At 42.9% G+C, this 25,875-nt stretch overlaps 3 protein-coding genes across 4 annotated transcripts; 1 reads left to right on the top strand and 2 right to left on the bottom strand.

Moving 5' to 3' along the window:
• Positions 1-2,688: 2,688 nt before the first annotated feature.
• Positions 2,689-6,618, bottom strand: mrpl46 (mitochondrial ribosomal protein L46). Its single transcript, XM_086195783.1, has 4 exons — positions 6,334-6,618; positions 5,582-5,780; positions 5,128-5,298; positions 2,689-3,521 (listed from the first exon to the last, which is right to left on the bottom strand). The coding sequence occupies exons 1-4, from the start codon at positions 6,592-6,594 to the stop codon at positions 3,274-3,276; spliced, it is 879 nt and encodes a 292-aa protein (XP_086051909.1). The 5' UTR covers positions 6,595-6,618; the 3' UTR covers positions 2,689-3,273.
• Positions 6,619-7,175: 557 nt separating this feature from the next.
• Positions 7,176-10,903, top strand: mrps11 (mitochondrial ribosomal protein S11). The gene is made up of 6 exons (XM_086195770.1): positions 7,176-7,267; positions 7,444-7,542; positions 7,676-7,774; positions 9,438-9,567; positions 10,484-10,549; positions 10,716-10,903. The coding sequence occupies exons 1-6, from the start codon at positions 7,179-7,181 to the stop codon at positions 10,821-10,823; spliced, it is 591 nt and encodes a 196-aa protein (XP_086051896.1). The 5' UTR covers positions 7,176-7,178; the 3' UTR covers positions 10,824-10,903.
• A 553-nt stretch (positions 10,904-11,456) lies between these two features.
• Positions 11,457-24,301, bottom strand: pdpr (pyruvate dehydrogenase phosphatase regulatory subunit). 2 transcript variants are annotated; one of them, XM_086189910.1, is made up of 18 exons: positions 24,171-24,301; positions 23,256-23,529; positions 22,895-23,028; positions 22,235-22,316; positions 21,373-21,536; positions 21,003-21,124; positions 20,562-20,679; positions 20,104-20,253; positions 18,077-18,269; positions 17,773-17,897; positions 16,150-16,305; positions 15,933-16,066; positions 15,332-15,480; positions 15,140-15,252; positions 14,869-14,963; positions 14,628-14,717; positions 14,336-14,518; positions 11,457-14,004 (listed from the first exon to the last, which is right to left on the bottom strand). In XM_086189910.1, the coding sequence occupies exons 2-18, from the start codon at positions 23,516-23,518 to the stop codon at positions 13,597-13,599; spliced, it is 2,679 nt and encodes an 892-aa protein (XP_086046036.1). In that variant the 5' UTR covers positions 23,519-23,529; positions 24,171-24,301; the 3' UTR covers positions 11,457-13,596. The 2 variants fall into 2 exon arrangements, with proteins under 2 accessions (XP_086046036.1, XP_086046045.1); XM_086189919.1 differs by lacking the exons at positions 22,235-22,316; positions 22,895-23,028; positions 23,256-23,529; positions 24,171-24,301 and adding an exon at positions 22,362-22,560.
• Positions 24,302-25,875: the final 1,574 nt, after the last annotated feature.

Below are 25,875 nucleotides of genomic sequence, written 5' to 3'. Positions count from 1 at the left end.
ACGATTTATCATTCTTTGAATCTTGCTCTGCACTGCATCACCACAAATGTTCAGTCCATTTGTGAATTGCATGATCTGATATTTTCACTTCCTGGTGGCTGCCATATTGGCCATATTTACAAGCCTTGAAGGATTTTGTGTACTCAGAGATTTTATTGTGTCCCTGGTGAGCAACTAAAACTACTGCTACATTTCTACACAGAGCTGGTTCGACTACTGAAAATTAGTAAAAATCTGTTTTAAGTAACACGAAACAGGTGATTTTAAAGCAGCATTTTACAGGTTTGCTCAGCAGCAGTGGCCTCTGCTGGTGAAACACAGGATTGCAGAATTATCAGAGTAAAACACTATTGTAGCTAATGGTGAGATATACATAATTAACCATCTAAACATTAACTAATCGGGATTTTGACTTATTGATACGATGACCAAAATACGTTCATACGTAAATATTATACAGAAGCTCCTGTTTACTGAGCATTGGCCACTCTGAGATATTTGGACATCAGCACCATCTGTGCAGGCGATCTCCACCGTGACAATGACAGGCATCAACCCTGCATCAGCCACGCTCTGCCACAATGTCAATAAACTACACAGTTTTGACGCCTCGCGGCAGAAACAGCCTAATAATTTGGAGAAATCTTCGCTATCGGTCAAGACCAATGCTGCGCAGGGCAAAATGTCATAAATTTTAATCCTGCACTTCCAAAATCCCACTACATCTCCTTTAGTTAAACCCTCCCTGATGACTTTATCTGTTAAGGCTTGACAGAGGTCCTCCAGAGGAACGGAGGACATTAAACAAAAGTAATATAACTATTATTTGACAAGCTCTTCTGTTATGTAGAGAGCAAATCCGCTAAAACAAGACCATCTTGGCTCTCTCCAGGGAGTCTTTAGGTCATTTACAGCTCTAATAGTTTATGGATTCAGATTGGTAACCTCCTCACCAAGGGCCTGTCTCTCTAGCCTGTAAGGCCTTTTCACTTCAAACTGGGTAAAGACACTTTCGTCACACCACACAACCCCCCCCCTTAGAGATGAAACCAGCAAATGTTGCTCTTTTTGGTCCTGTGATTACCTTGATGTGACGCCAGGTCATAGAACTGGACTGAGGGCAGAGGGAGGCCATTGTGTGCCAGCAGAACAGTGAGTTCCTGTTCTGTGTGCAAAATAAATTGCCTAACAGTTAGAAATGGCCTTTATCAACTCAACCTGACCTTCACATCTCACATCTCCACTGACAGAGACAGGCTGCATTGCAATCAGACAATCTCACAGTTCGTTCAGGCCACCAGCTTTCAGCAAATTCCGAAAATACAGATGGAAAAATCGAATGGCGATTTCTGCAACATTAATAACTCGCCATCCCGTCTGACACAAATAGAAAGAGCAGACTGCAGGCAGGTAGAGGATGGCTCAGGAACATCAGAATGCTCTTACCTAAGAAGAATAGTCCTGGCTATTCCAAAGCAACATTTGCCTGGTGTGATGGATATTCAGGATAAGAGGAGGCTGATCAGAAACTCTCTCTCTCTCTGCAGTCTCCCTCTGAGGTCACCGCACATGCATAATTACAGAGCTCCACACAGAGCTTCTCTTTGTGGTGTGTGTGTGCAAATATTGCCATCTACTGTTAGACAACGTCATGTCTGCTGTGGAGGCTCAACAGTTCACATCCAGCAGGTCTGGCAGGCCCACACAGTTCAACATTAAGCGAGCACTCCAAACAGCTTCATCAATATTTGCTTCCCGCTGCTGGATGTGTTCTCATTAAAACGCTTTCAAACAGCAAAACACTTCAAGCAAGACACCTGCACTTAATTAGTTTAATTCAGTTTGGTTATATATGTCATTTTTTTTAAGATCCTGGAGAACCTCCTGATGCGGACTGAATTTCTCACTAATGGCTGACCGGCACCTGCGTGTATGAAACATGGGGAAAAAGCCCATTGATGGTCCTCAAATGTGACTCATCAATCAAACAAGTAGAACAAGAGGGAATTGAAGGGGAACTACAGGTTTTTGTTTTTTTCAATACTATTTTTTATAAGAAGTGGGTTACCATTTCTGAAATGGCTCCAGGACACAGAGAGAGCAGAGCTGCCTGCACCCCCACAGCACGCCATCGCGTAATCCAACGGGGCAACTGGCTAATCTCAAATTACACCCAAGAAAAGTATGTTTTTTTTCAACCGACACACTCAGGTTGATGTTCCAACTGCCTGGAAACATCATGAAAGAGAAATGAACGTTTGTCTGGACCAAATTCACCATGTTTGTTGTGGTCTCTGTCCAACTCTCGCTCAGGGAGAAGTCTCACACGCAAATCTCACGAGAGAATCGACTCAATTTATACAGCTGGATCTAAATCTTTATATTAAATGGTTTGCGTGCGCGCATTTCTGAATTGTGGCAACAAAACAGTAAGCATGCACACTTTCATACGCAACCTCATTTTGATGCAGACGCACTGAATTTGTGGCTAGTTGTGCTACATATGGATGCTAACCTAAGCACCTTTTCCTGAAGTAAAATGCTGCTTCAAGAGGGCAGAGACTCGCTGCAGACATTAATTTTTTTCTTTTCATAAAAGGGCAAATAGGATTTGGGTTGGAAAAAAAATGACACTTTAGAGGAATTATTATATCTTACCGTATTTTGCCTTTTAATAAATTGTTCCTTCATGCAATCTATTTATTTTCTTTGGATGGATCTCTGTAATTTAGAAAAAAAAAGTTCAATATCATTAAAGCATTTGGGCTCACTGAACACGGAAATATCTGCTGCATTACACAAAACTAATCTCCTGCTTTTGTACTTGGAAACTGTCTCAAAAGTAGGTTTTCCCACAGCTATCAGAGTGAAGGTTTGCATTGGGAGGATGGAAAGCGAACACAGCCAGAGGTCAGAATGCTTGCCTCTCCTGCCCTCCTCCACCTCAAGCGATGAGAGTTTGAACACAAATATTAAAACTGCTGTCAGCTAGATTACAGTTTTTGGTTTTTATTTAAAGAAAAAAAAAAACCTTCTCTTTTGTTTGTACATAAACACAGAAAGTCATGTCGAATGTGAAAGCTGTGCCAAGGTAACAAGCAGGACACACACAACGTGAGTGGATATTAGTGTGTGTGTGTGTGTGGGAAAAGGTATTTATTTACTCAATGAAACACACACAGGTTGAAGACAGAACGTTTTATGGTACAAGACAAATGACAGTGGCCCTCAATACTGTCCTGCAAGTCGGCGTCCCTTGCATGAGTTTAGGTGTCACAGGCTGATGATGAAGCGGTCGACACTCCTCATGTAGTCTGGTTTCAGGTGGTGATGCAGTTCGCTTCTTCTCTCCCACATGATAGAGGCGTCTGCAGCTGCAGAGGCACCACCAGCGGACAGGATGGCTTTGAAGAAGAAAATCTTTACGCCGATCGAGCTCTCTGTCTGTAGAGCTTTGGGCAGTTTGTACTTGTAGACTCCGCAGGGGGAGTTACCGAGGAAGGTCGCCTTGAAATCAGCCGCTGCAAGACAACAAGTGGCCGTGAGTTCTCGTGGCTGTACAGCAACAAAACGTGAGTGAAGGTGCAGGTGTTTCCTGTACACTGGATTCTTTGGGATAATGAGATGTACCTAAGGGTTGCACTGCTCTGTACCCCACGCTGTGACAGTCTTCTTGATTATGTTTTAATCTAATCTCAAGTCAGCTGAATCAAACAGCCCCAGCAGGCCGTGAAGTAGGACGCCAACATTGCCACGTTGGGGATTCACTTCCCACCGAGTCCAGCTTTATTAAACCTCCTATTCCTGGAAGACACTTTAAATAAAATCCTCCGCGAAAGTGGCAACATTAATGTCAAGTGGAAATGAGATGTGATGGATGGAGTTGACACACAGTTCATGAGCAATCTTGCACACTTAGTCACTGGCGGTCTATTTAAGCATCTGCAGTTTGACAGCTAGTGTCAAATATCGATTTCCTGACTGTTACTGGAAAATTTGTTCACTTTTGCGAGCTGTGATCACTGAACCACGACGCTCCTGCTGTTATTTGCTTGTTGTTGCAGTCCTGTGAGCTGAAGTATTTTCTCCTGCTGCCTCAGTGGATGTCAGAGTGAAAAATGATGAGTCAGAGGTGAGAGCTTTAACCGGGATATGACCATCTTATTAAGCTTCGGACAATTCAAAGACTTTAAGAGCAGTTTGCGAAAAACAAACAAACAAACAAACAAACATCAAAACAAAGTTTCACCACTAGAGGTCACATTCGTCTCAGGCAGCAACTGTTCAGGAATTGAACATGATGAGAGCGAATTTGCAAGTAGCCACTCCAGTCCACTAGAGGGCAGTGATACACTTGTACACAGGTTTGATAACTACACGGTGGAACTGCATCACGATCAGCGCAGCAGTACAGAGGTGTCAGATAACCTGGGATTCTTCCTGTCACGAGTCCCGACCATCTGTTTGCCCACAAATGATCATGACGACAGTTTCCAGCCAGTTTAGGTGGCAGCCTACCAGGTGAATCGAAAGTCAGCCCAACGCAGCTTCTTATTTTGTTCAACAGTTTCTGCCAATAATAATTTGACCAAATGGGGCATGAAACACCCGCTGGCTTACAGTGGTGCTTTCAGGCACTAGAAGCCAACTCAGAACTCTCAGTACTGACATCACGACAGGGCACAATGTGATTTATTTCAAGCAAAAAAACATCCTGTGGAGATTTTCTTTTCATTTCTTGTAATGAATAAAAAAAACAACTGCCAGTGAAGAAAGCCAAATTTCTTTGTTGAAAGATTATAGCGTCTGAAAATAAACCCTTGATCTTACTGAGGTGCTACTTGTTAAGGGAAGAGGTTTGACTACAAATTAGACAAACACTTGCAAGACTTTGATGGTAGAGAGTTTCCATTCCCCTCTGTCCCAGTAATGTTGTCAAAATCTGTTGTTTCAGTTCGTATAATGATTAAATAGAGTGTTACTCATCCAGTTCCCAGCTTGGCAGATGACAATGAAGCAGCTTCCTGTATTTCAGCACTCGGTAGAGATCATCGCAACATTTTTGATAGTGGCTATGAGTAAAAAAAAAAAAAATGACAGTGATGTCAGCACCGTGCGTTGCGTTACCGGGCAGGGTTGCGAGGGCTCTCTCAGCCGTCTGACGCAGGGTTTCTCCTTTCTGCCACTGAGCCTGAGGCAGCAGCCACAGCTTCTCATCCCCAACCTGCTGTTCCACCAGGAGAACCAGCAAGTCATCCAGGTAGCGCTCCACCGTAGTCACGTCCTTATCTATGTCATCTAGATATGAAAGAAGACTGTCAGATGGGTTTCTACGAACTTTTGAAATGTCACAGACCAAATTAGGAGTATCAAGAAAAGAGCAGAATCCTGCGCCCACAAACGTTCAAGGCTCCTCCTCTCTGGTAGTTTAACTTCAATCCAAATATATTCAAGACCTTCAGGTGAACATTTCTATTCTGTTTTACTTGATTGATTGGCGCCAGGGAAAAAAAAGGATGACTAATATATCATACTCAACTACATCAGTATTTTTCCATATTCTTGTTTGATACACACTGACCTCTGACCCTCGATGCAGGCTGAAACATCTTCAGCTTCTGCTCCCACATGTCTTCCAAGTCCATGGCTAAAATGATGTCTTGCAGCTTGCCTTCATCCTCTTTAAAGTTGTAGTCATCTGCCTGCCTGCGACGCAGATTCTCGGCATCCGCCAGCAACCGCAGCTCGTGATTGGACAGGAGGCTTCTCTCCAGCTCAATCTGAAACCATGCCAGAACAGAGGGACACCCGACTTCAAATTACTGACCCGATGGCCTGTGTCGTCTGGTGATGGCAGTGGTGCAACATGACATATAAACTGACACGACCACACAATATGTTTGGGTACATAAATCAAAACTATGACAATATAACGATGCAGTTATTTCCTTTAAATAATCCTGATTCATTTCCTGTGCCAACAGACCATAAACACTGTTTTACATGCAAAGAAATCATTAAATAGAACGTTCATTTTTGAATTAAGTTCAACTTCGAACGGTTAATGGAAATTGATGTACCCCAGCAGGAATGCACTGCACACTGTGTAAATTAGAAGTAAGTGCTCGGGTACCGGTTTATTTTCCAATTTTGAGTTGGTGAATTGAACTAATTTATTACTTTTATATATTGTAGATGGCACATGACATAATCTACAGGGTGTGCACCAATCAAGAACCTCAGTAGATTTGAGGTTGTTACATTTATGAGCAAAAATGTTTCTTTATCCTTCCAGAGCCGACACAGTATCTGAAAGCCGCGTTAGGATCTCACCTCCTGCATCATTTGTGCGAAGCGCTGCTCGATGGGAGTCCGGTCCGCTGAGATGACCGGAAGCCTCTGGAGACACACCGCCGCCTTCAATGTCCACGGGGAACTCACGTCTTCTATCAGTTTTTTAGTCTTTAAATTCGACCGACGATCGGAACTGATGGAAACTTGACGAAACGCCGAGCTTCCGACCGCTGTTTTCCCGAAAGAGGAAAGATACTGTAGAAGAGGCCGTCTCACCATCCTTCCACAGGGAGCCGCCATCTTCTTCTGTTACATTCACTGCAACGGCGTAAATTTATGCGATACGAATAAAAAACAGTCGGTGTGAGGTTATTCTTACACAATTACTTTCTACTGGGGATATAAACTTATGACGTCAACTTTAAAGTGTCTTATCTATCAATTTGGTAACAGCATGAAACAAACTGGCGGTCAAATGGTTTGCCCGAGGGGTTCATTCAAGAGTTGACATAAAGATTCTTTTTACGACGGTATAATTCGGTCCTGAATGCAGCACGGTTACCCACAATTCTAGGGAAAAACGAACGGTCTATTCAGAGAAATATAGGGAGACATTGAATTATTACTTAAAAAAATCGTAGACATTTTATCATGAGTCATATTAATATATTTCAGTATTTTAATGTAAGTATTTTTAAGAGTAATTTAAATTCATAGATGATAGATAGACACTCTACTCAAAGTTCTAATGTTTGTGTGACCTTGCCCCTCCCCTCCCAGAGTAAATGATGTAACTGCCCTTGGTGGAGATTCAGAGCTGCCAATGTCACGTTTGTTGTTTTGAGTCCATTATCACTGAGTAGTTACCCATCGGCGTGACAAATATGTTTAAATTGAACTGTATATTAATGAGTTCAGCTGGTAAGGTTTGCCGGCAGTTTGCTGCATCCTTAAATGCAAAGGGAACCCATATGTAGGTATCTAATGGATACTGGTTACTTAGCGAACTGCTACCGTTAGCTAAGCTAGTTACGGATGGTACCGGTACCGGATATTATGATTCTAACAATAGAGTTGTTTTTATTCATTGACAAGTTTTCTGGTTTTGCCAAAGAAATGCCAACATGTCTTTTTGCTGTATAAATGCAGAGGCAGCGGGCTGCAACGGACATTATGCAGCAGTCCCGGCCAACCTCAGGAGACCCCAAAATCCAGCGGCGACTCAGCGAAATCATCCAAATACTTCAGGTCAGACTCCCACGTCGCTGTTTCTGGTTGAATTAGTCTGCAACATTTCGCTGACTTGCTTCATGCGAAACAGTCAGTTCCAACACAACGATAAGGTTCTCATGAGATATCAACTCCACTCTTAATCCCTCAGCATTTTCCCTCCTATGCCGGGGATGGACAGTCCACTCAGGTGGGATGGGATGAAGTTTGAGGAACTACCAATCGTTCACATTAAAGCCACATTCAACAAGTAAGTGCAAACTGCACAGGCTAGTATAGTGTATTGTGTTTTAATTGTGTATTTGCACAAGGTGCTGTCAATACGTATGTCAACATTAAAAGCAGATTTAATTGGTTTTATTATGCTGAAATACTGATAGTATTACAGATGCTGATCGCAGCTGTTTGGTTCTGCTACCTGCTGAGTCACACAAGACCACATGTAGGAAATAGTATGCCAGTTTAGTTGAGTTGGGGCCTCTTGCCTTCTTCTCGGGGGAAATCCATGTTTCCATACATGAAAATTAGTCATTGTACAGAGGTCCGGTCCTATGTTAAACCTCCCGGTGGAGCTACGGTAACTGTCTCAAGTTTAAAACTTGAAATTCATAACTAATCAGTTGTAATTTACATCAAAATGAAGCCCCGTGCGAGATGGAACTCCACATGCTTTTAACTTGCAGCAATTTTTAGTTTTGTCGCTCTGCTCCTCTCAAACTATGAAAACAAACTCATCACAAAATAAATCCAACAATGTTCATGGAAAAAAATTTAATCTTTGATGTTGTGTGGATTTTTTTTTTTAAATCTGCTTTTTTTTTCTTTTTTTAAGATAAAAAAGAGGTTCTGGTTATGTTTGGAAGTCTGTTCTGTGTTGTCCGTGGAAAATAGAACATCGGGTTGTTGCAGGTGGAGCAAAGCCACGTTGCTTGAATACCAAAATTTCTCGAACAAGGCTTTTGAAGAGTCTCTAATCATATCACCTGAAATCAGACGTAATCGTGCCTCCAACTGTGTTTAGCGGGCGCCTCTCTCGTCGTTTCAGTCTGCTGAAAGGCGTCTGAATGGAGAAGCTTCTTCGTGTCTGCTGCTTTGTTCAGAAGGATCACCTGTCGACAGTTAGAATGTGCATCTGTCCATCATTCAGTCTGCCGTGATGTGAGATTGTCAGCGCTAACAGCTTTTGTTTCGTGAAGAAATAATCCTGCTCACGTGCCTGCACAGCTGTGTAGATTTCACTATAAAACCTGTCATTTTCACTGAGCTGAATCATGTTGTTGGAGGTTTGGAAGCATCTGACCATCCACAACCTTGCGGTTTTGGCAAGACTGGAGTAATCGTATTAAAGATTCAGTCGACGGTTGATTTTACAGATTGAGTTCTCAACCTGATGGTATTTATTTCAGAGACGTGTTAAACAACAGGGTCCTGATTATGTAGAGAACCACAAATCCTCTTGTTCCAGAACCGACTACAAGGTTTAGCTGTGATTTGGAGCTGAATCAAACAATCAGAAACACCCAGCTAACAAATTTCTGCCCTTAAGTGAATATTACACACACTTCGGTTAAACTTGTGGTAATCTGGGGGATTTTGGGTGGAAAATTGGATAAAAAGTGATTTGACAGTGTGGCTGCTTATCAAGAGTTACAGAGAACGTGTAGCGTAACTAATCCACGTTAGTAAGATAAGATAAAACTTTATTAATTCCACGGCTGCAAAATTCAGCAGCTTAAAGGTACAGGTAGAAAATAGTGATAAATAGAATGTAAAGACATAAAAATGATGCCAAAATACTATGATGCCCAGTATACGTCTGTTGCCTGGCAACAAGATGCCTCTGACTGTCATAAAAATGGCCGTGCACATCAGCTGTGAGCTAATGATCCTGTTAACTGTCGGTTCTGTTCTAGCACAATCATCCAGGTGATAAACGGCTCTGGAAAACCGATAGCTCTCGTGTCTTGTGGAACCGAGGGCTTCAAGAACCGCAAGAAGTCAACACCAGTGGCTGCTCAGGCCACGGGCCTCGCCGCTGCTGAGGTGCGTTCTCTCGCTTTACGCTCTGCAGCAGGTTGGAGGTTCGGTGTCGAGACGACAACGCTGCAGAGACTTGGGTGTTGTCGGACAACCTCTTTAACTGCTGCTAGTCACGCCGCGGTCCCAGAAGTGTGTGTGCTTGTTAAAAATAAATGAATATTAGTCAGGCTTACAGCCTGTTGTTTATGAATATTGAATGCCCTCTGTAAATAAACTGCACACGCTAAAGACTGTGTAACAGAGTGGCGATGTGGAGTGTTTATCAGCCTGATTAATGAGGGCTGCTGGGTAACGCAGGTAAAAGTCAAGCTGATTCAAATTAAACACACAGGAGAGATGAAGGGTTCAACTGCACTGTGCCACCGGTCATCAGTTGTGTACGGCTGAAATCAAAGAAAGTTTAACTGAGTGACATTGTTGACATGAAGGCTGACTGGATCGTGCAGCTCAGCTTCTCCCACGTTTGAGGCGCTGTCTCCCCTGAACAGTCAAACAGTGAAAAGGCGGAATTCCAGCGTCTTCACTGACTGACGAGGAGTACAGAGGACGCATACCAAAGACAATTAGCAGATAAATAAATGTGTGGCGCGTTGATATGATAATCAGTGCTTGAACTTCTTTGTCACTTTATTTATTATCTTTATTATTGTGTGTATGGACTTTTTATTCGTGATTATGGCAATTTTAATCCCGCTTAAAGGTCCAGTGTCTTTGCTTCCAAAAGTTTTAATGGCCAGATTTTTTAGAAATTATCAATCTTATTAATCAGCCTGAATAGTTCACAGACATCTAGAATATAATATGAGGGATTTGGTTTGACCCACTAGAGCTCCACATTGATGATCCCGGAACATGCAAGTCTGATAAATCGGCGCACGTCAACAGTAAACTTCCATCTTTCTCTCTTGTGTGTGTGCAGAAAGCTTTCGAGAAGGGAGTGGTGCATGCCCGCGTTGTTTTGAATGGAATTGGCCCCGGACGTCTGGTAAGTAGACGTTTTATGAACTATGCGGGCTGTTGAGATGCATTCACGGCCCTCTGAGGTTCTCTGTTCATTCAGGACTTCATTCACTCAGTTTTGAGTCGAGTCTCTTCTCATTAGCTTTGTGAATGAATTTTGGATGTATTCACTGTTTGTATTTGTTGTGCAGCCTGCCATCAAAGGACTGAATATGGGGGGTCTGATAATGGTGTCGATCACTGATAACACCCCCTTGCCACACAACGGATGCCGCCCACGCAAGGCCAAGAGGACCTGATAATCTCTGCCGTAAACAGGAGGAAGCTGTGGCTGTTGCAGCACCAATAAAGTATTCAGTTGTTTAACCCCCCGGTCTCTGAGCTGACTTTATTACATACATGTGAAAATGAGCTCTGACTGCTCAAGTGTCCCAGTTGTTAATACGCAGATAAACCCTCCGTCTCGTGGAGGCGCTGGTGTGTGGTGGCCGAGACGGTTACGGAAACCCACGTCTGCTACCTGAACCCGTTCCAACTGTTCACCGTGGGGACCAAACCCTTCAACCTGGTGGTGTCGGTGCCACAGCTGAGCTCATGCATCAGACGATGGACGACAGGAAACAAGAGTTCCCTTAGACAGCAAAATATCTTTCACATGACATGATGGTGCAGGCAGGGAATGTTTTCAACTCCAGGCTCCGTGCTGGAGCCGCGGATCGAACCCAGAACCTTCTTGCTGAGGCCGCAGTGCTGACCACTGCACCACCGTGCCGCCCCTACTTGACTCTCTATAGGATCAAATAACCAAACTCTGCCAGAAGAGCTCCAAGCTTCAGCTGAAGGGAGATTCATCATGTTCAGATTTTAAAAGGATGTCGGATTTTATGGATCCAAGGCTGGAAACAGACAATGATACCCAGCTGTTACATGTAAACACTTCATTTAATATGAACCTTCTGCAGACAGACATGAGGACACACACCGAGAATAATTAGCCCTTAATAACCAAGGTCAGTCCCTGCGGTGTAGCTGCTCCTTCCACTCTGACGTCGTACATAGCAGGAACACTGGAGACCATTACAGATATTCATCAGCTCACCAGCAGGAAACAGCAACATCCTGCATAACTTAGAGAAACAGCCAACACAACTGCAAAGTTTTTGATTGTACAACTGACGTTTTACTCATTCATCCATTAATCCTTTCAGCTTTTAAAGATTATAGCAAAATAGATGAAAACGAGTATGAATATTTGGTGAGGCTCTCCATATTTCCGTGATAGAATCACAGAAAAGTGCAAGTTTCCTTTCAGAGACAAAAGTGCTTCATAGAACCCCCCGAACCAGTTGGATTGGTGCTGAGAATCCTCCAGAGACTAAGAGGACTTCAGAGGAAGTAAATAGATAAATAGTTCATTTAACTGAGCTAATATTCGATGTGACATTTCTAACTACATACACATAAGACGTGGAGATGCACTGCATATGGAAAAAGAAAACAGTTGTTTAACAGTAGTAACTGCCTTTTAGTTGTAACTGAGTGTCAGTTTGAGCAGGAGTGACTGCACGCATCGGCATCATCAGGGTTTGGACACTTTTTTTTTTTTTTTTTTTTAACAAATAAGAGTCCATGACTGAGAAAAACGTTCATGACCGTACATTCTCTGAAGCAGCTTTACACATGGACGGCCACACCCACAGATCCATGCCACGTTTCACCAGGGAACAGTGGACTGAAATTACAGACAAGCTACATGCTTTGATGATCCAATTCACTCAATATTGAGCAGAGAAGATTTTCTTACCTGAACTTCATGTAAAAGGTGTTTGTGGAGTCAAAAACAAAACAATCTGTTAAAGGATACGACCATTTTTAGCTTTTTGATCAGCTAGCTCAACCAACCTGTACCGGAGTGTTTTATGTAAAACATTGCTGCTTAAGGGGTTTTGGGCAAGTTTGTCCCTGACCTTTGACCTCTAAATGTGGTGGTGGTGGTGGTGGGGGGAGGGGGGTTAAGAGGAGAGAAGGAGTGTACTGTAGTAAGATGACTACTAATGCACATGGATAAACCACCAAAAGAATATGCCAGAGAACAGAAGTGCACAGCTGACATCATGTAGAACTGATATAGGAAAAAAATAGAAGTACTGAAGACAGATGTTATACATCGACTAGTTACGCAAAAACACACTACGCTTTGTTTCAACTCGAAGTTAAGTTAATAAGCATCTGAACTCAGGCAAAAAATAAAATAAGCAAATCACTGATATTAGATATTTGTGGACGCTGTCTGACAGGTCTGAGACTCCAGCTCCTGTCACAGCGTTCACCTCCTCCCTCCTCCCCTCACATCCGACAATGGACAGTAGTGCTTCCAAAACAAAAAACACAAAACATAAATAACAGCTCGACTTACATGAAGGTAACAACACAAACGTACACACACACCGCAAAATAAGAGAAGACCAAGACAGTTGACTTGATGGTGGAGGCCTCCGACAGCCACATCAAGGAGGAGTGATGGGCGGCATCTGGATTTCTAAACCTCTGAGTGGCAGGGATATTTTTGTGAGCATCACAACACTCGTCTTCTATACAGCAGCACATTTACAACATGTATAAAGACTCTACAGTCAGCGTTGAATAACATTTCTGTCGCACACCTCCAGGCCTTGTAGCGCTCACTGAAGCGCTACAACATGATTGTGGCTTCCCTTTCCTTCTGGGAGGGAAGAAGTGAATGAAATCAAAGAGTTGTTGACAGCGGCTGTTGATGTTGCCTTGATAAAGGCACTTAACCCCAGATGGCCTCAGGAAACCAGCCATGGAGGCTGTATGTGTTGAGTATATAGCGGGAGAAGAATGATACTCTACATTTGATACAATTCAAGCATTTGGTGCCCCTAAAATATTGCACTTAGAAAGAGGGAGACACAACATGAAGGTTAGACATGAGTGGGAGTGATCAGACCTCCTGTTAGGACCATGAAGAGGGAGCAAGGGTTGGCACTGAGAGGTCAGTGCAGGAGTAGATTTGGCGGAGCCTCCTCTGAGGCCTGCTATTATTCTGCATCACTTCCCCTGGAGGTTGCTGAGCTCCATGTCTTCCTTGCGGCGTTTTTGTTGAGTGAAGAGGGAGCTGAAGGGATAGAGTTTAGCTTTGGCTGGGTAGCGCTGCCCAGCGATGTCAACCTCGTAGTCCCCGCGGTTGATGAAGTCTGGGGTGATGGGCGTGGGAAGCCCCTCTGGGCCTGGTGGAGGAGATACGAAGCCTAAACAAACATGGCGTTCCAGGGTGTAGCTGTAGGCACTGCTGGTGGTCGTCCCAGACAGCTGACCATTACGGTAGATGGGCTCGCCCCACCAGGGCCACAGGTCCAGCTCAGTATCATGGTCCTCCAGAACCAGCATGACGAACCGCCGGGATACGCCATCCTGACGCTGCTGGAGCAATGCTTCACGGCCGAGGAAATCTGTGTCCTGATGAGGAAGACAGAAAAAACATGGAGGAAGGAAGGACGTGTTTGGACAAACTAAAATGACTTACATGTCTTTTTGGCAAAATGGAATTTATCATTAATTAAATATGTTACTGAGGCGGCCTTGAATAGTGGCCAAAAACATGTTTTCAGATATGAATCTGATGGATGATAACAATGGATTTTGGATTACTGCCAAAAATAAACTGTGGCGAACAGTTCATAGGACTTAAACATCCAAGGATCATCAGTGTAAGGCCACTTTTTTATCATCTTTAGCGTAATGTCAGGGTTATAGGAATCATTCCTACACACTGAGACTGCAAACAAACCTTATCAAACTTGACCCTGAACTCTCGTCCACACTCCAGCGGGGTGGTGAAAGCATCCAGGTCTTGACCCCAAAAGGCAAAGAACTTCTCGATGCGCAGACTACGCAGAGCGTAGTAGCCTGAATTACGGATACCATACTTCTGACCCACTGACATCACTTCATTGTACACATGCAGGGCGTACTGTAGGGAGCAGAGACATACTTGTTAAGACTTATGCACGGTGACAACATTTTCCCATCAGTCTCTGGGAGTGGGGATATCAAAGATACGCCTGGTGAGCAGGCTGCACCTCTATGGGGATGTAGAGCATGAAACCTGGCTCCCCGGTGTGAGTCATGCTCATCACTCTGATCCCATTAGCGTAGCCCACACTCATCTCCTGTAAAAACACACACACACACACACACACAGAGTTAATGTTCCTGACAAAATCAATATAATAAAGTAACTATTAGCTAAATCTTCATTCCTACAACAACGACAGTTACTATTACCACACTGCAGTAATCAGTATTATTGGTGTTTCCTACCTTACAGAACATGGAGGGAAAGTGGTCAGGGGTCATGGAAACATAGGACAGCTCTGCCAGGACATCCATCGCGCGAGGGCCAATCAGATTTAAAGCTGTAAGAAAACAACAACTTTCAGCCCAGATCAGGAACTTTGGCAAATTCTAACAAATTTCAGGTAAACAGACCATTGTGGTTATAATCATTTATACTTTGACTTTAAAATCAATCACAGAGTTATCCACGTGGACGGTGACGTCCCTGCAGCACCTCAACATTAAGGATTCTTACCGGTGTATTTCCAGCTGACATCCTCTAGGTGGAGGTGTGGGTCGTTGGGCATGTGTTTCTTTATCCAGGACCAACAGTGGACCTGCTGGTCCGTCGGAGAGACGATGAAGAAGCTGGAGAGGGGACAGAAACACGAGTTAATAGTCTCATGAAGTTCCATGTGAATCGTGCTATCCTCCAGGGGCTTCGAACCTGTTCTTGCTGAGGCGGACCACGCTGCAGTCATTCTCATAGCCCCCTCTTTTGTTCAGCATTCCAGTGTGTATGATGTGCCCAACAGGAACATCCACATCATTGGCACACAGATGTTGCAACAGCTCCAGAGCCTGGTCCCCTGTTGACTGGTCAGGACACACACCGGAAAGATCGATTTACACACAACATGCTGGGTGTGTTACTTCTCGACTGCTACAAGGGTTCATTCTTTTAGGCAGAAGAAATACACTGCTATTGACACACAATTGCATAATCAGCCATTTTCAAGGCAACAAGAAAAAAATGCTGACATCAGTAAATGGACGAACAAGACTGAAGCCACAGGGGAAGTGTAGCATTTCCAATCCACAGAGAGGAAGGTGAAATGAAAAGGACTTTAATAAAAATGATAACATCTTTTTTTCATTGCTGTAGGTAGAAAAAAAATGCATCCAATCATATGTTAATACAACAACAACAACAGTGGAGCTGGTTAGATGCTCGGAGCTCTGCTGTTAATGACAGAAAAGCTAATCCTGGTCAGAACACTAGCAGCTCTCCTGCTGTTCACGCTGCAGCTTTTAAACTGTTTACTTACTGTCAGTTCAAACTTGGTAAACGAGGACATGTCGATGACACAAACAGCCTCTTTGCAGCATTTCACTTCGGCTCCAACAATGTCGAACCAGTCTGGCTTGTAGAAGGTCTTACTCTGGTCCAGAGACAGCAGATCTACACACACATTATCGGGCGCCATCATGTGCTTTTTTGGATTTACAATGCATTTCAAGACATTGCTGTTCATATAGCTGTACCTTTCCCAGGAGGGACAAAGTATTTGGGCCTCTCAAATCCATGTTTCTCCATCCAGCGAGCTCCCTGGGTGTCCAGACGATCATACAGAGGGCTGGTCCTTAGCTGCCGCCCTGTCTGAAAGTCCCAGCGAGGAACCTTCAGTTCATACAGCAGGGCTACACACACACACACACACACACACGCACAAACACTTAAGTGTTTCCAATACACCCATACATTTGTGGCTTGACCCTTATAGAGCCCCCAGTGCATTCTGCAATACAAACAACCCATCTGTTATTAGCTTGTAGCTGCAAATGTAGTCCAACTCATCACAGTCCGAAACATTACTTTATTCATCATGCTGCAACGTGTATGACAGGCAGGCGTGTGTGTATGATGCATGATCAAACTATCAATGAGGCATGTGGAAGGAATGGTACAACATCAGAGCGAATGCAGACGGAGCTACATAGCTCCAAACCTTTCTTCAGTCATTTTCAATTATGAGTGCTGCAACATGTGTGTTAGCTGGGAATAAACGCTGTCATCCTGCTGAGTTTCTATTTACTTTTTAATGTGATTACAAGCTGCTAGGCTTAATTGTATTTAAGGGTTCAAGCAATGAGGCCGCATAAATATGCACTCTGATATGCTATGAGAGAGAAGTTTTTGTGTAATCGTGTACAACTCCTGCAAAACTGCAACCGAGAGTTAAATACTTCTACACTTCCTGTCATGCTGTGCTTGACATCAGTTCACTTTCACGTGAGTAGATTTTATTGTAGGCATATTTCCCACAATATTTTTTGTAGATAACTCATTATTAGAGTTTAATCCAAATGTTCTTTAAATGCCTCTGTATGTTGTGAAATATGAATATTTTAAGAGCAACAGCTCAAACTGTATTAATGCCTGTGTTCTTGTTCGTCTGTTGACTAGTTAAAATAGATGCTCGAGAGCTAAGGAAACATTTACTGACAGGAACAACAAACATGGGTCATTTGGGACTCTAAGTGTCGTTACTCTGAACAAAACAAGTTTGAATAAAATTGAAAAACTGTTTGCATTGACTTGGTGGGTGAGTAGCTCCTTCAATTTCAAGATAGTTGTGTACATAGTCTTTTTTCCCCTGTTTTCCTGTTGTCTTTTTACACAAACTCCAGTATTTTATGGTCACAATTCATCTCCTCACTGACTGACTTGGTACAGGGTTAGATTTTCTATTTGAGGATTTTCTAAAATGTCAATTGAGAAAATGATCTTACTTCTGCAACCCCAGCCAATTAAACAGTAGGCGATAAGCGCCGCATTATTTGATGATTTCTGCACCTGGGGGTTTATGTTTTGTGACAGAAACACAAAAGTTTCAAAGTACTGATTTTCCCAGGGCACAGACTTTGATGCACAAACAACAGATACTTAATTTGTTATTTAGTTAGACTTGTGATAAAGCATTCAATTATCATTATTCGTTTCTTATTATCCCTCCACTCTACAGTATGCTGTTGTTAAACACCCTCTTGTATTAGGAACTGGCATCATTTACCGAGCGGTTGAGTCAGCAGCACTGCAGTAACTGATTGTTTATCTCTGGGCAAGAACAAACACTGGACACCCATCCTATTAACAGTAACACTCACGCATGACTTCCATTACTCTGTGTCGCAGGAAGGTTCGGCTGCTCTGCAGGTTGCCGAAGCGTTTGATGTCCAATGGCCAGACGTTAGCAGTCGGGTAGCCATAAGTCATCCACTCTGCTAGGTACCTGAACACCAAAACACACAATGTGCCATCTAACTGTCAACTGTACTCAACAAAATGTAGTCTGTGAGTATAAAACTACCTTAAAGAGTAGTGTTTTTAAGGCCTTAAGTGGAGCTTCGTATGTAACACTATCAGGAATACAGAACAATTTTCAAGCAAATACCTGATTCCCGTACTTACTTGCCAGCTCCTCCAGCAAAGGCCAGGCCAGAGGAGTTCATCCCTGCCAGGACATAGTAGCCAGAGACCCCCGGCGTCTCTCCCATCAGACACCGCATGTCAGGAGTGAAGGACTCTGGACAGTTGACCAGCTGATGGATCTCAGCTGACTCAAGACCAGGCATTCTCCTCAGCAGGGCACTGAGCATTGGCTCTAGAAGTAGAGGAGGATCAGCTTGATATTCAAAATTCATTCACGTTTCACGTTGACACAGACTCACTGTGAATGATCCACACCATGAGAAAGCTGACGATGCTATGCATCAGTTCTCACTGCTTTCTACCACAAAATATTATTGAAAAACAAACGAAAAACACTCAAGTTATCTTGTCTGCACTGTCCCTTACCACATCCACCTTAAAAATAATAGGAGGCAAGCTAACGCTCAGCTTGAGCTGCACGTCTTCCTTGTGTTTTGCCATAAACAGTCAAGCTGGTTTTACAACATGAAAGCTGACCAAATGGCATTAAATGTAATTAAATATTTTGTTTGGACAACATATATAATATGATCAGCAAATCCTACGTTGATATAAAATACGATACATGAGATCCGACTTGTGAGCAAATGTGATTCAAAAAAATGTATTTGTACATACACACACATATGTATAGATACACATATATACGTACATACCTATAAGTTTATACACATATATAGATATACATATACATATGTACACATATATAGATATACACATAGATAGATATAAAAAGTTGTTGCTGACCTTTCCAGTCTCACATTCTAAAGCTAATATTATTATTTAAACTAATAATTGGCTGTTGTATACTTAATTTTCAAAGAAATTATTTAATTGAAATAGATCAGTCTTGTTTTGTCTGAAACGTTACACAATGAAAAAAATAACAAGGAATGTCTTGTGGAAGATCAGCCTGACCCTGTACGCGACTGCAGTTGAGGGCTGGCTGATTGAGGCTGGCAAAGCGGGGCAACAACAGACTCTTGAACTGAAACAACAGACTCTTGAACTGAAACGCAGGATGGAAACCATCTCGGAGCAGTTGGCCGCTTTGCGAAGAGGAGAGTGATGTTGAAGACCAGAAAATTTTTAACTTACAATTTGGATTGGACTGAAAGAGAAGACGGATTGGAATGTGTGCTCCTCTGCCCTAACCCAAACACAGCAACCTTATCGGCTACTGAAGGTCATCTGCCCACTGTTTATCCTCCAGGAGAACTCCTTCTGCCTTGGTGACGCAAATGGCACGTACTATCCCCCCCTCCCCCATGTGTTCCTGACCCCCGCCTCTGCCCTCTCCACCTCCCTTGGGGTGGCAGCGCCTGTTGGCTGCAGCCTGCCCCACCGGGGCTTGGCTGGTGCGGCTCTTGCTGCGACGCCTCACTCTCACTTGCCTCCATTGGGTCAACGGACTGCTCAAGTTTAGCGTACATACACAACAAATGTATATGTGCTGTTGTTAAATTTCTGAAGTGTACCATTGTTACTTTCAATCTGTAATAATTGTGACGGCTTGTGATAGTTGTATCAGGCTTTGAGTTGTGATCTTTGATTGCCCCTCGGGGATAAATAAAGTTATCTGAATCTGAATCTTTATCACAACCAGCCCAGCTGCACGAAGACTCTCAGATTACTGCTCACATGTAGACCCAATGCCAAAACAGCAGAGGTGTTGTGTGACCATATAGGTGTATAGAAAAGTGTACTTTTGAACAGAGTCCAATGTATGAAGTTGATTACAGTTGAGGAGAAAAACAGATACATAAAGCCTACTTGCCCACTGCCCTTCATATAACTGGTTAAGAGGTCCAGTAGATAAAGGCTCAAAATGCAACAAACATTCTGATAAAGTAGATATTGGATAAAATGACACTTTGGCTCGAGTCTAGCAAAGCTAATATCTGAATTGCAACAGAAATTACAGGCTGTGGTGACATCAAATCCTGGATAACTTTTAGTTCAGCACCTCAGAAGTTCAGACCTCCATCTCTCCCTGTCCCTCTTACCAAAGTGGTCCCAGTCTTCCTGCATGTTCTGGATCTCCAGCTGGTTGCGGCCCTCCGTGAAGATGGGTTTGGGGTTCTTTTCGAAGCCCCCTGACAGAAGGCCTCCCTGCCACGGCCGTGCATATATCCTTCCATCCATGTCGATCACAACTGTGAACACAAGACACAGGCTCAGTCACACAAATCACGTCTGAGAGGTGAAGACAGACCTACAGCGAATAATAAATTTCAACTTCAAATTTAATAAATCTAACAGTAGGCTAAGGACACCTTATGGGTGAACCACCTAGTACACTTGCAAAAAACGTCAGTCCAAAATATACACTTTAATGTCATAATGACTAGAAGATGCTGTTAAGAATAAGCTGTTTTACTTTCAGAATATCATTTAATATCAATATCATCAACTCTGCCTGTTGCAAGAAGTTCATGTTCATGTTGTGATTGATGTCTGAGACCTGGCATGCTGGGTGGAAGTTGCTCCTGGAGAGGTTTGGTGAGGAGGTAGAAGTGTTCACAGCCATGAAGAGGAACTGATACTTTGGTCTCACTGGCCTGGCCCAGCTCGTAAGCCCACTGGAAGAGAGATCAACAGAGCACATACGCTGCTGCGTTAAACCGTTTGCACTCTAGTCTGACCTTCACCTGCAACCGTTACTCAGACAAAACTCTGACAAGATGAGAAGAAAATTAAAAACCCATTTTTGAAGGGAGCGCGAGGCAACCTTCAGGAAAAAAAAAAAAGTCAAATTTACAGTGGGAGACTCTTACGTCCTGAAGTAGTTAGAAATACTGGCGTGACCTACTGTAGGAAGGAATTTGATCATGTTTTAGCAACAATAAAAGCAAAAATCAAACAAACAAAAGTTGAAACTTGTTAATCCCTCTCTAAAGTTTACCTGTCCAGCACAGTTGACAAAATATTCACACTCAATGGAGCCGCGGTCTGTCTCCACCGCCATCACATGACCCTTCTCCACCAGAACCTGCTGAACACTGGTTCGCTCCAGGATCTGAACACCTGAACAGGATCACGGAGGACAAGGGGTTAAAAGAGGAGCATGCGTTAGGTGTGACCACAGGCTCTTTTTCTCCTGTAGCATCTAACAAGTGATGTCGCAGTTTCCCTGCCAACTACTGATTAAGAGCAAGGACGAAGCTTCCAGGAGGTCTGAAGTCACACTTGAATGATGTAATGAATGTGTAATGTGATAATCTTGTCTGCTGGTCAGTGGATCCAGATGTGATTTAGTGGTTTGAGAGGCGTGCCTTGTCCAGCTGCAGCCACAGCCAGGGCATGGTTAACATCAGGTGGAGACACCACTGCATCAGCAGGAAGGTGGAGCGCTCCCACCAGGTCATGAATGTTGACAAGAGGGTGGAGTTTGGCCACTTCTTTAGGTTTGATGATGTTACAGCTGATTCCCATTACCCTGAGAAGAGAGTGACAGATGCATAAGAAGCAGGTCAATGCACTGGATAAAATATTTTAATGTCACCTCCTCATTCATCTTGAATGGCAGTGGGAAGGTTTTTATAAACCTTTTAAGGTTTATAAAAAGGGATGGCAGTTTATGATGTTTGTGTGTTTGAGCAAGACAGTGACTGTGTTGTTAAAGTGGAAACAGGGCTGTGATTCTTTAAGGTAGTTTGTCTCGCATTCCAGCAGAGGGCATTCTTCATATTTCCAGCGAAACTTGACCTCTCCTCAGCTCCCTAATCCATCTACTGGAGATAAATTCGTACATTGAATGAGCGTTTGTATATCAACTGATATTAGCTCATGCCACATGTATATAGATTTCACATTCTGAATACATCAGCTGCTAAGCAGTGTGACATCGCTGTACAGAAGTGCCAAATATAAACAAAGTCATATAACAGTATAGAACAGTTTTCTGGTGGAAGCAGGACGCAACTGCACTGAGTCTAAAGCCAAAACCTTCAGTCATATCAAGAATTTGCGGCAGAATTTGACAACCGGTTCTCACTCAAAGTCTCTGTGAAAGGGGGATAAGAAAAATGTGGGTTCTAAAGTCCAAAGCTCGGGTATCTCTTTACTCAAGGCTGCAGATGCTACCAAAGGCATCTATTATTTACCAGATGTTAACTTGAGGTCTCAGAGTCTTACTTGAGTCTTGACGCCAGACGCTTCAGTGAGATAAAGCGATCCTGATTTTGGGCCAGACACAAAGAACCTGTCTTCACATATCCTGAAATAACATAAACACAGAACTCAAGAACCACAAAACTCTCACCTTCTCAAATGAAGAGTATGACCACAATGAAAAAATACAAAGTTTGTGGCTATGGCTGCTACCGTGTGACAGACAAGATAATCTCAGCCACTCGACTGAGAAACTATTGAGGTAGTGAAAGAATATACTGTCCAAAAGCTATGTTACTAGCAGGATGCACTGCACGCCTTGTATTCTATAGAGCACAGGTGTCAAACTGATCCAGTAAAGGGCCGGTGTGGCTGCAGGTTTTCATTCCAACCGAGCAAAAGCAACACCTGATTCAACTTAAATCAATCAAGCTGTGTCCACACAGCTCATTTGTTGGATCAGGTGTTGCTTTTGCTCGGTTGGAATGAAAACCTGCAGCCACACCGGCCCTTATTGGACCAGTTTGACATCCCTGCCATAGAGAGATTTCTGAACATTAATCAGTCATTTAAACAAAAGCATAGTTAATAATGATTGTATGCACCTGAGAACTCTTAGCAGGAAATCATGATTTAACTGAACTCTGTCTTCATCGGGAGCAGAACACACAGAAAACTGCTCACCTGTTTTTACCCCTGTTTCCTCCTCCAGCTGCTGGTAAAGGGTGTTGGAATAGTTTGCCATCTGGCACTCGATAGAGATGGGTTTGGCCACACTGACAATGCCAGCACACAGTCTGGTTGTTCCTGCACCCAATCTGCCAAAGATGAAGAGGACAGGAAACAGCATTAGCCAGCTCTCTTCCTGACAATCATCTCATGTCTTCAAATGTGAAAACCACCCCCTCCCAAAGGTTTCAGAAGTAAGATTGTATTTCATTTTGAATTAATTTCTAAAGATCTATTTGGCAATTTAAGAAACCCCCTTCCCCCAATAAATTCCAACATTTACCCACTGATGAACTACTACAAACATGCATCTTACCTGCCCTGCTCCAGCAGGATGATATCAGTCCAGCCAAGTTTGGCCAGGTGATAGGCTACAGATGTTCCCACAATACCCCCTCCACAGATCACCACACGGGCCTGACTGGGCAGTGGTGGCAGCTGGGAGTCTCCATTGACAGCCATGGAGTTTGGGGAGGTCCAAAGACCACGGGCGGTCAATCTGTACCCCGTCTGAGGAAGCAGCAGCCGGGGGAGCAACACAGGGGACAGAGCCCTAGAGCTCCGCACACAGCTGCACATAGCTGTGCTTTCTGTACAACAAAACAAACTGTCACAAACCGGAAATGTGTTCAAGCACTCGAATTTAATACAAGGTAGGAAAAAAATTGCATTGAGTAATTTCTGCAAGGTTATTCTAAATGGTACTGAAATGTCACTTTTGATAGGGCGACAAATGAAATTCTTCAGGTCGCTGTTGTTGTTAACTCAACCAACGCAGGTTGACATTTTCACAGTATTCCCCGCTCCACAATACAAGGACGGCACGGCCTGAGACTGAGGCTAGCAAGGTTAACTTGTACTAGTCCTTCAAATGTCACAAATATAATACGGACTATCTGTGGAGGTTAGCCGTAAAGCATCGCTGCAATTATCACTTTAGCAATGTGACGCTAAGTTCACTAAGTTAGCTTTAGCTCTGTTTCTTAGTTAATGATACGTACACTTGTTTAACGAACAGTATCTGACTTGAGATGTCACAACCTGAAGTTGTTGTTTTTTTTAAAGGACATTTTCCGTTTTTGAGCTCCTTGGGTTCAAGTCAGTGTCACCAGTAGCTAGCCTGTGTAGCCGAGGCTAACGAGAAGCTAACAAATGCAGATAATTCAACAAACATTCGCTAAACCTTAAACGTTGAGCACTCTGTTGCCGTTTATAGAGACATACAACTCACCCAATCGGTTCAGTCAAACCGTTGTAATTGTTTTCAAAGGACAAACATGTATGCCAGAGATAATATGACAGAAACTCTTGTTTGGGTACAGCAGTCACTCCAGCTAGCAACATTAACCAACAGCACTTCCGGTCTAAACTTTCAAAATCAGCTCCCTCAGGCTGTTAAATTGTCACAGTCATCAATTGACTGCGCTCTTTGCATCAGAACTAGTCTTTGTTTTTGCACCGAGGAGGATTAACTACATTATTCGGCCTTATTGCAATTCTGATTAAATTGTCACTAATTGTGCAGATGTGATTTAGTGGTTTGTGAGGCGTGCCTTGTCCAGCTGCACTTTGAAGGGATTCACGTTCATTGTTCTTTGTTTGTGTTCCTTATCTGACCTGAGTCTCGATGATATCCCAAGTCTAAACCAGAAGTAAAAAAAAAGATATGAGAAGTAATATATATATATATATATATATATATATATATATATATATATATATATATATATGACATATTTCTAAATGTAACAAATGTCTATTTATTTAATGACTTATTTATTCAACAACACTGAAATTCGATAAATTTGTTACTGAGTTTTTTTTTAAGTAAATGTAACTCAAATAATTAAAAACAATACATTTAGCCAGTTACAATGAGAGCAAAAATAAAGTTTTTTGTTTTTTTTAACAGTGATTTGTAAATTCAGTGCTCATCTCTCACTGAGAGAGACTGAGAAAAAAAATATTCAAGAAAACTGCAATTTAGGAATCATTTGTATATTTCTCGGTAAAACCTCATGTTTAATAGTATGTGGACTTCACTTGTGAATATGTTCTGTTAAATTTACCAGAAATTTAACCAATTTGTTTTGTCGCCAGGCTATTTCACTCCCAACGTCTGGCAGTAAAGCAGCGTGATTGCGGCGGGCTGCATTCGCTGCTTGTAAAGGTTTTTACACACCAGCATGACATGTTTGCCTCCTTCCCATGAACTGGTCCAGGAATACGAAACCTTTAAGGAGGAATTGGCCCGTGGTTCAAAATAACAGTGTCAGTATTTAAACGGAGCGTGCAATGTGCTATGTTTAGGTGTGCATTACCAAGTCTGACCACTGAAGGGCGACAAAAGTATTCCAAAGGCATTTTTAGTGACACTTTGACAACCACACAAATTCCCCTGCTGGAGTATAATAGTGCTGATCAATAATGTCTCACTAAGTACTGTAAAGCCACCTTGTTTTCATTGTCCAACGGCCCAGGCGATGTTGCAGTGACCAATGAAGAGATAAATCGCTGAGGGTGAGGGAGAATTACTGGAGATAAACCATTATTTTTTTCAATTATTCCAATATTTTTTTCTTTTTGTTGTTGTTGTTGTTGTAGTTGTTCTTTTGGAAGAAATCAGGAACATGTGTGGGGGGGGGGGCTGTCATCCAAAGAGTACTTACCAATGTGCAACCGTTTCATCATTTACACAAACAAGTGTTGAGAATAATTGCCTCCTCCAAGAAGTCGCTCATGACCTGAGTGTCACAGGCTGACACACACTCCAGATGCTGCCTCATCTGAGTGCCTTTTACCAACATCTCGGAAGGAAACAGGGTGCTGTTTTACCTTACACTTAAATTTGTGTATTTCCGGTACTTCTCTTGTGCTTCTGTTTGATACCTTCTTTGTTTTTTACATGCTTCTTTTATTGCCGTATATATGGTATA

This window comes from Aulostomus chinensis, chromosome 2, assembly GCF_037954235.1.
Source record: "Aulostomus chinensis isolate RoL2024-O1b breed Wild chromosome 2, RoL_Achi_v1.0, whole genome shotgun sequence".
NCBI lineage: Eukaryota > Metazoa > Chordata > Actinopteri > Syngnathiformes > Aulostomidae > Aulostomus > Aulostomus chinensis.
The sequence above is the reverse complement of the archived record's forward strand: the minus strand, read 5'-3'. Positions and strand labels throughout refer to the sequence as shown.

Coding starts and splice junctions, on each gene's coding strand:
- mrpl46 (XM_086195783.1), bottom strand. CDS start 6,594: ATGGCGGCTCCCTGTGGAAGGATGGTGAGACGGCCTCTTCTACAGTAT. Junction 5,781..6,333: donor TCGCACAAATGATGCAGGAG/GTGAGATCCTAA, acceptor GCATGGTTTCAG/ATTGAGCTGGAGAGAAGCCT. Junction 3,522..5,127: donor AGCCCTCGCAACCCTGCCCG/GTAACGCAACGC, acceptor GTTGTCTTGCAG/CGGCTGATTTCAAGGCGACC.
- pdpr (XM_086189910.1), bottom strand. CDS start 23,518: ATGTGCAGCTGTGTGCGGAGCTCTAGGGCTCTGTCCCCTGTGTTGCTC. Junction 15,481..15,932: donor TTACCAAGTTTGAACTGACA/GTAAGTAAACAG, acceptor TGTCCTGACCAG/TCAACAGGGGACCAGGCTCT. Junction 14,964..15,139: donor TGTCAGCTGGAAATACACCG/GTAAGAATCCTT, acceptor GTTTTCTTACAG/CTTTAAATCTGATTGGCCCT.
- mrps11 (XM_086195770.1), top strand. CDS start 7,179: ATGTTTAAATTGAACTGTATATTAATGAGTTCAGCTGGTAAGGTTTGC. Junction 7,775..9,437: donor ATTAAAGCCACATTCAACAA/GTAAGTGCAAAC, acceptor GTTCTGTTCTAG/CACAATCATCCAGGTGATAA. Junction 9,568..10,483: donor CGGGCCTCGCCGCTGCTGAG/GTGCGTTCTCTC, acceptor GTGTGTGTGCAG/AAAGCTTTCGAGAAGGGAGT.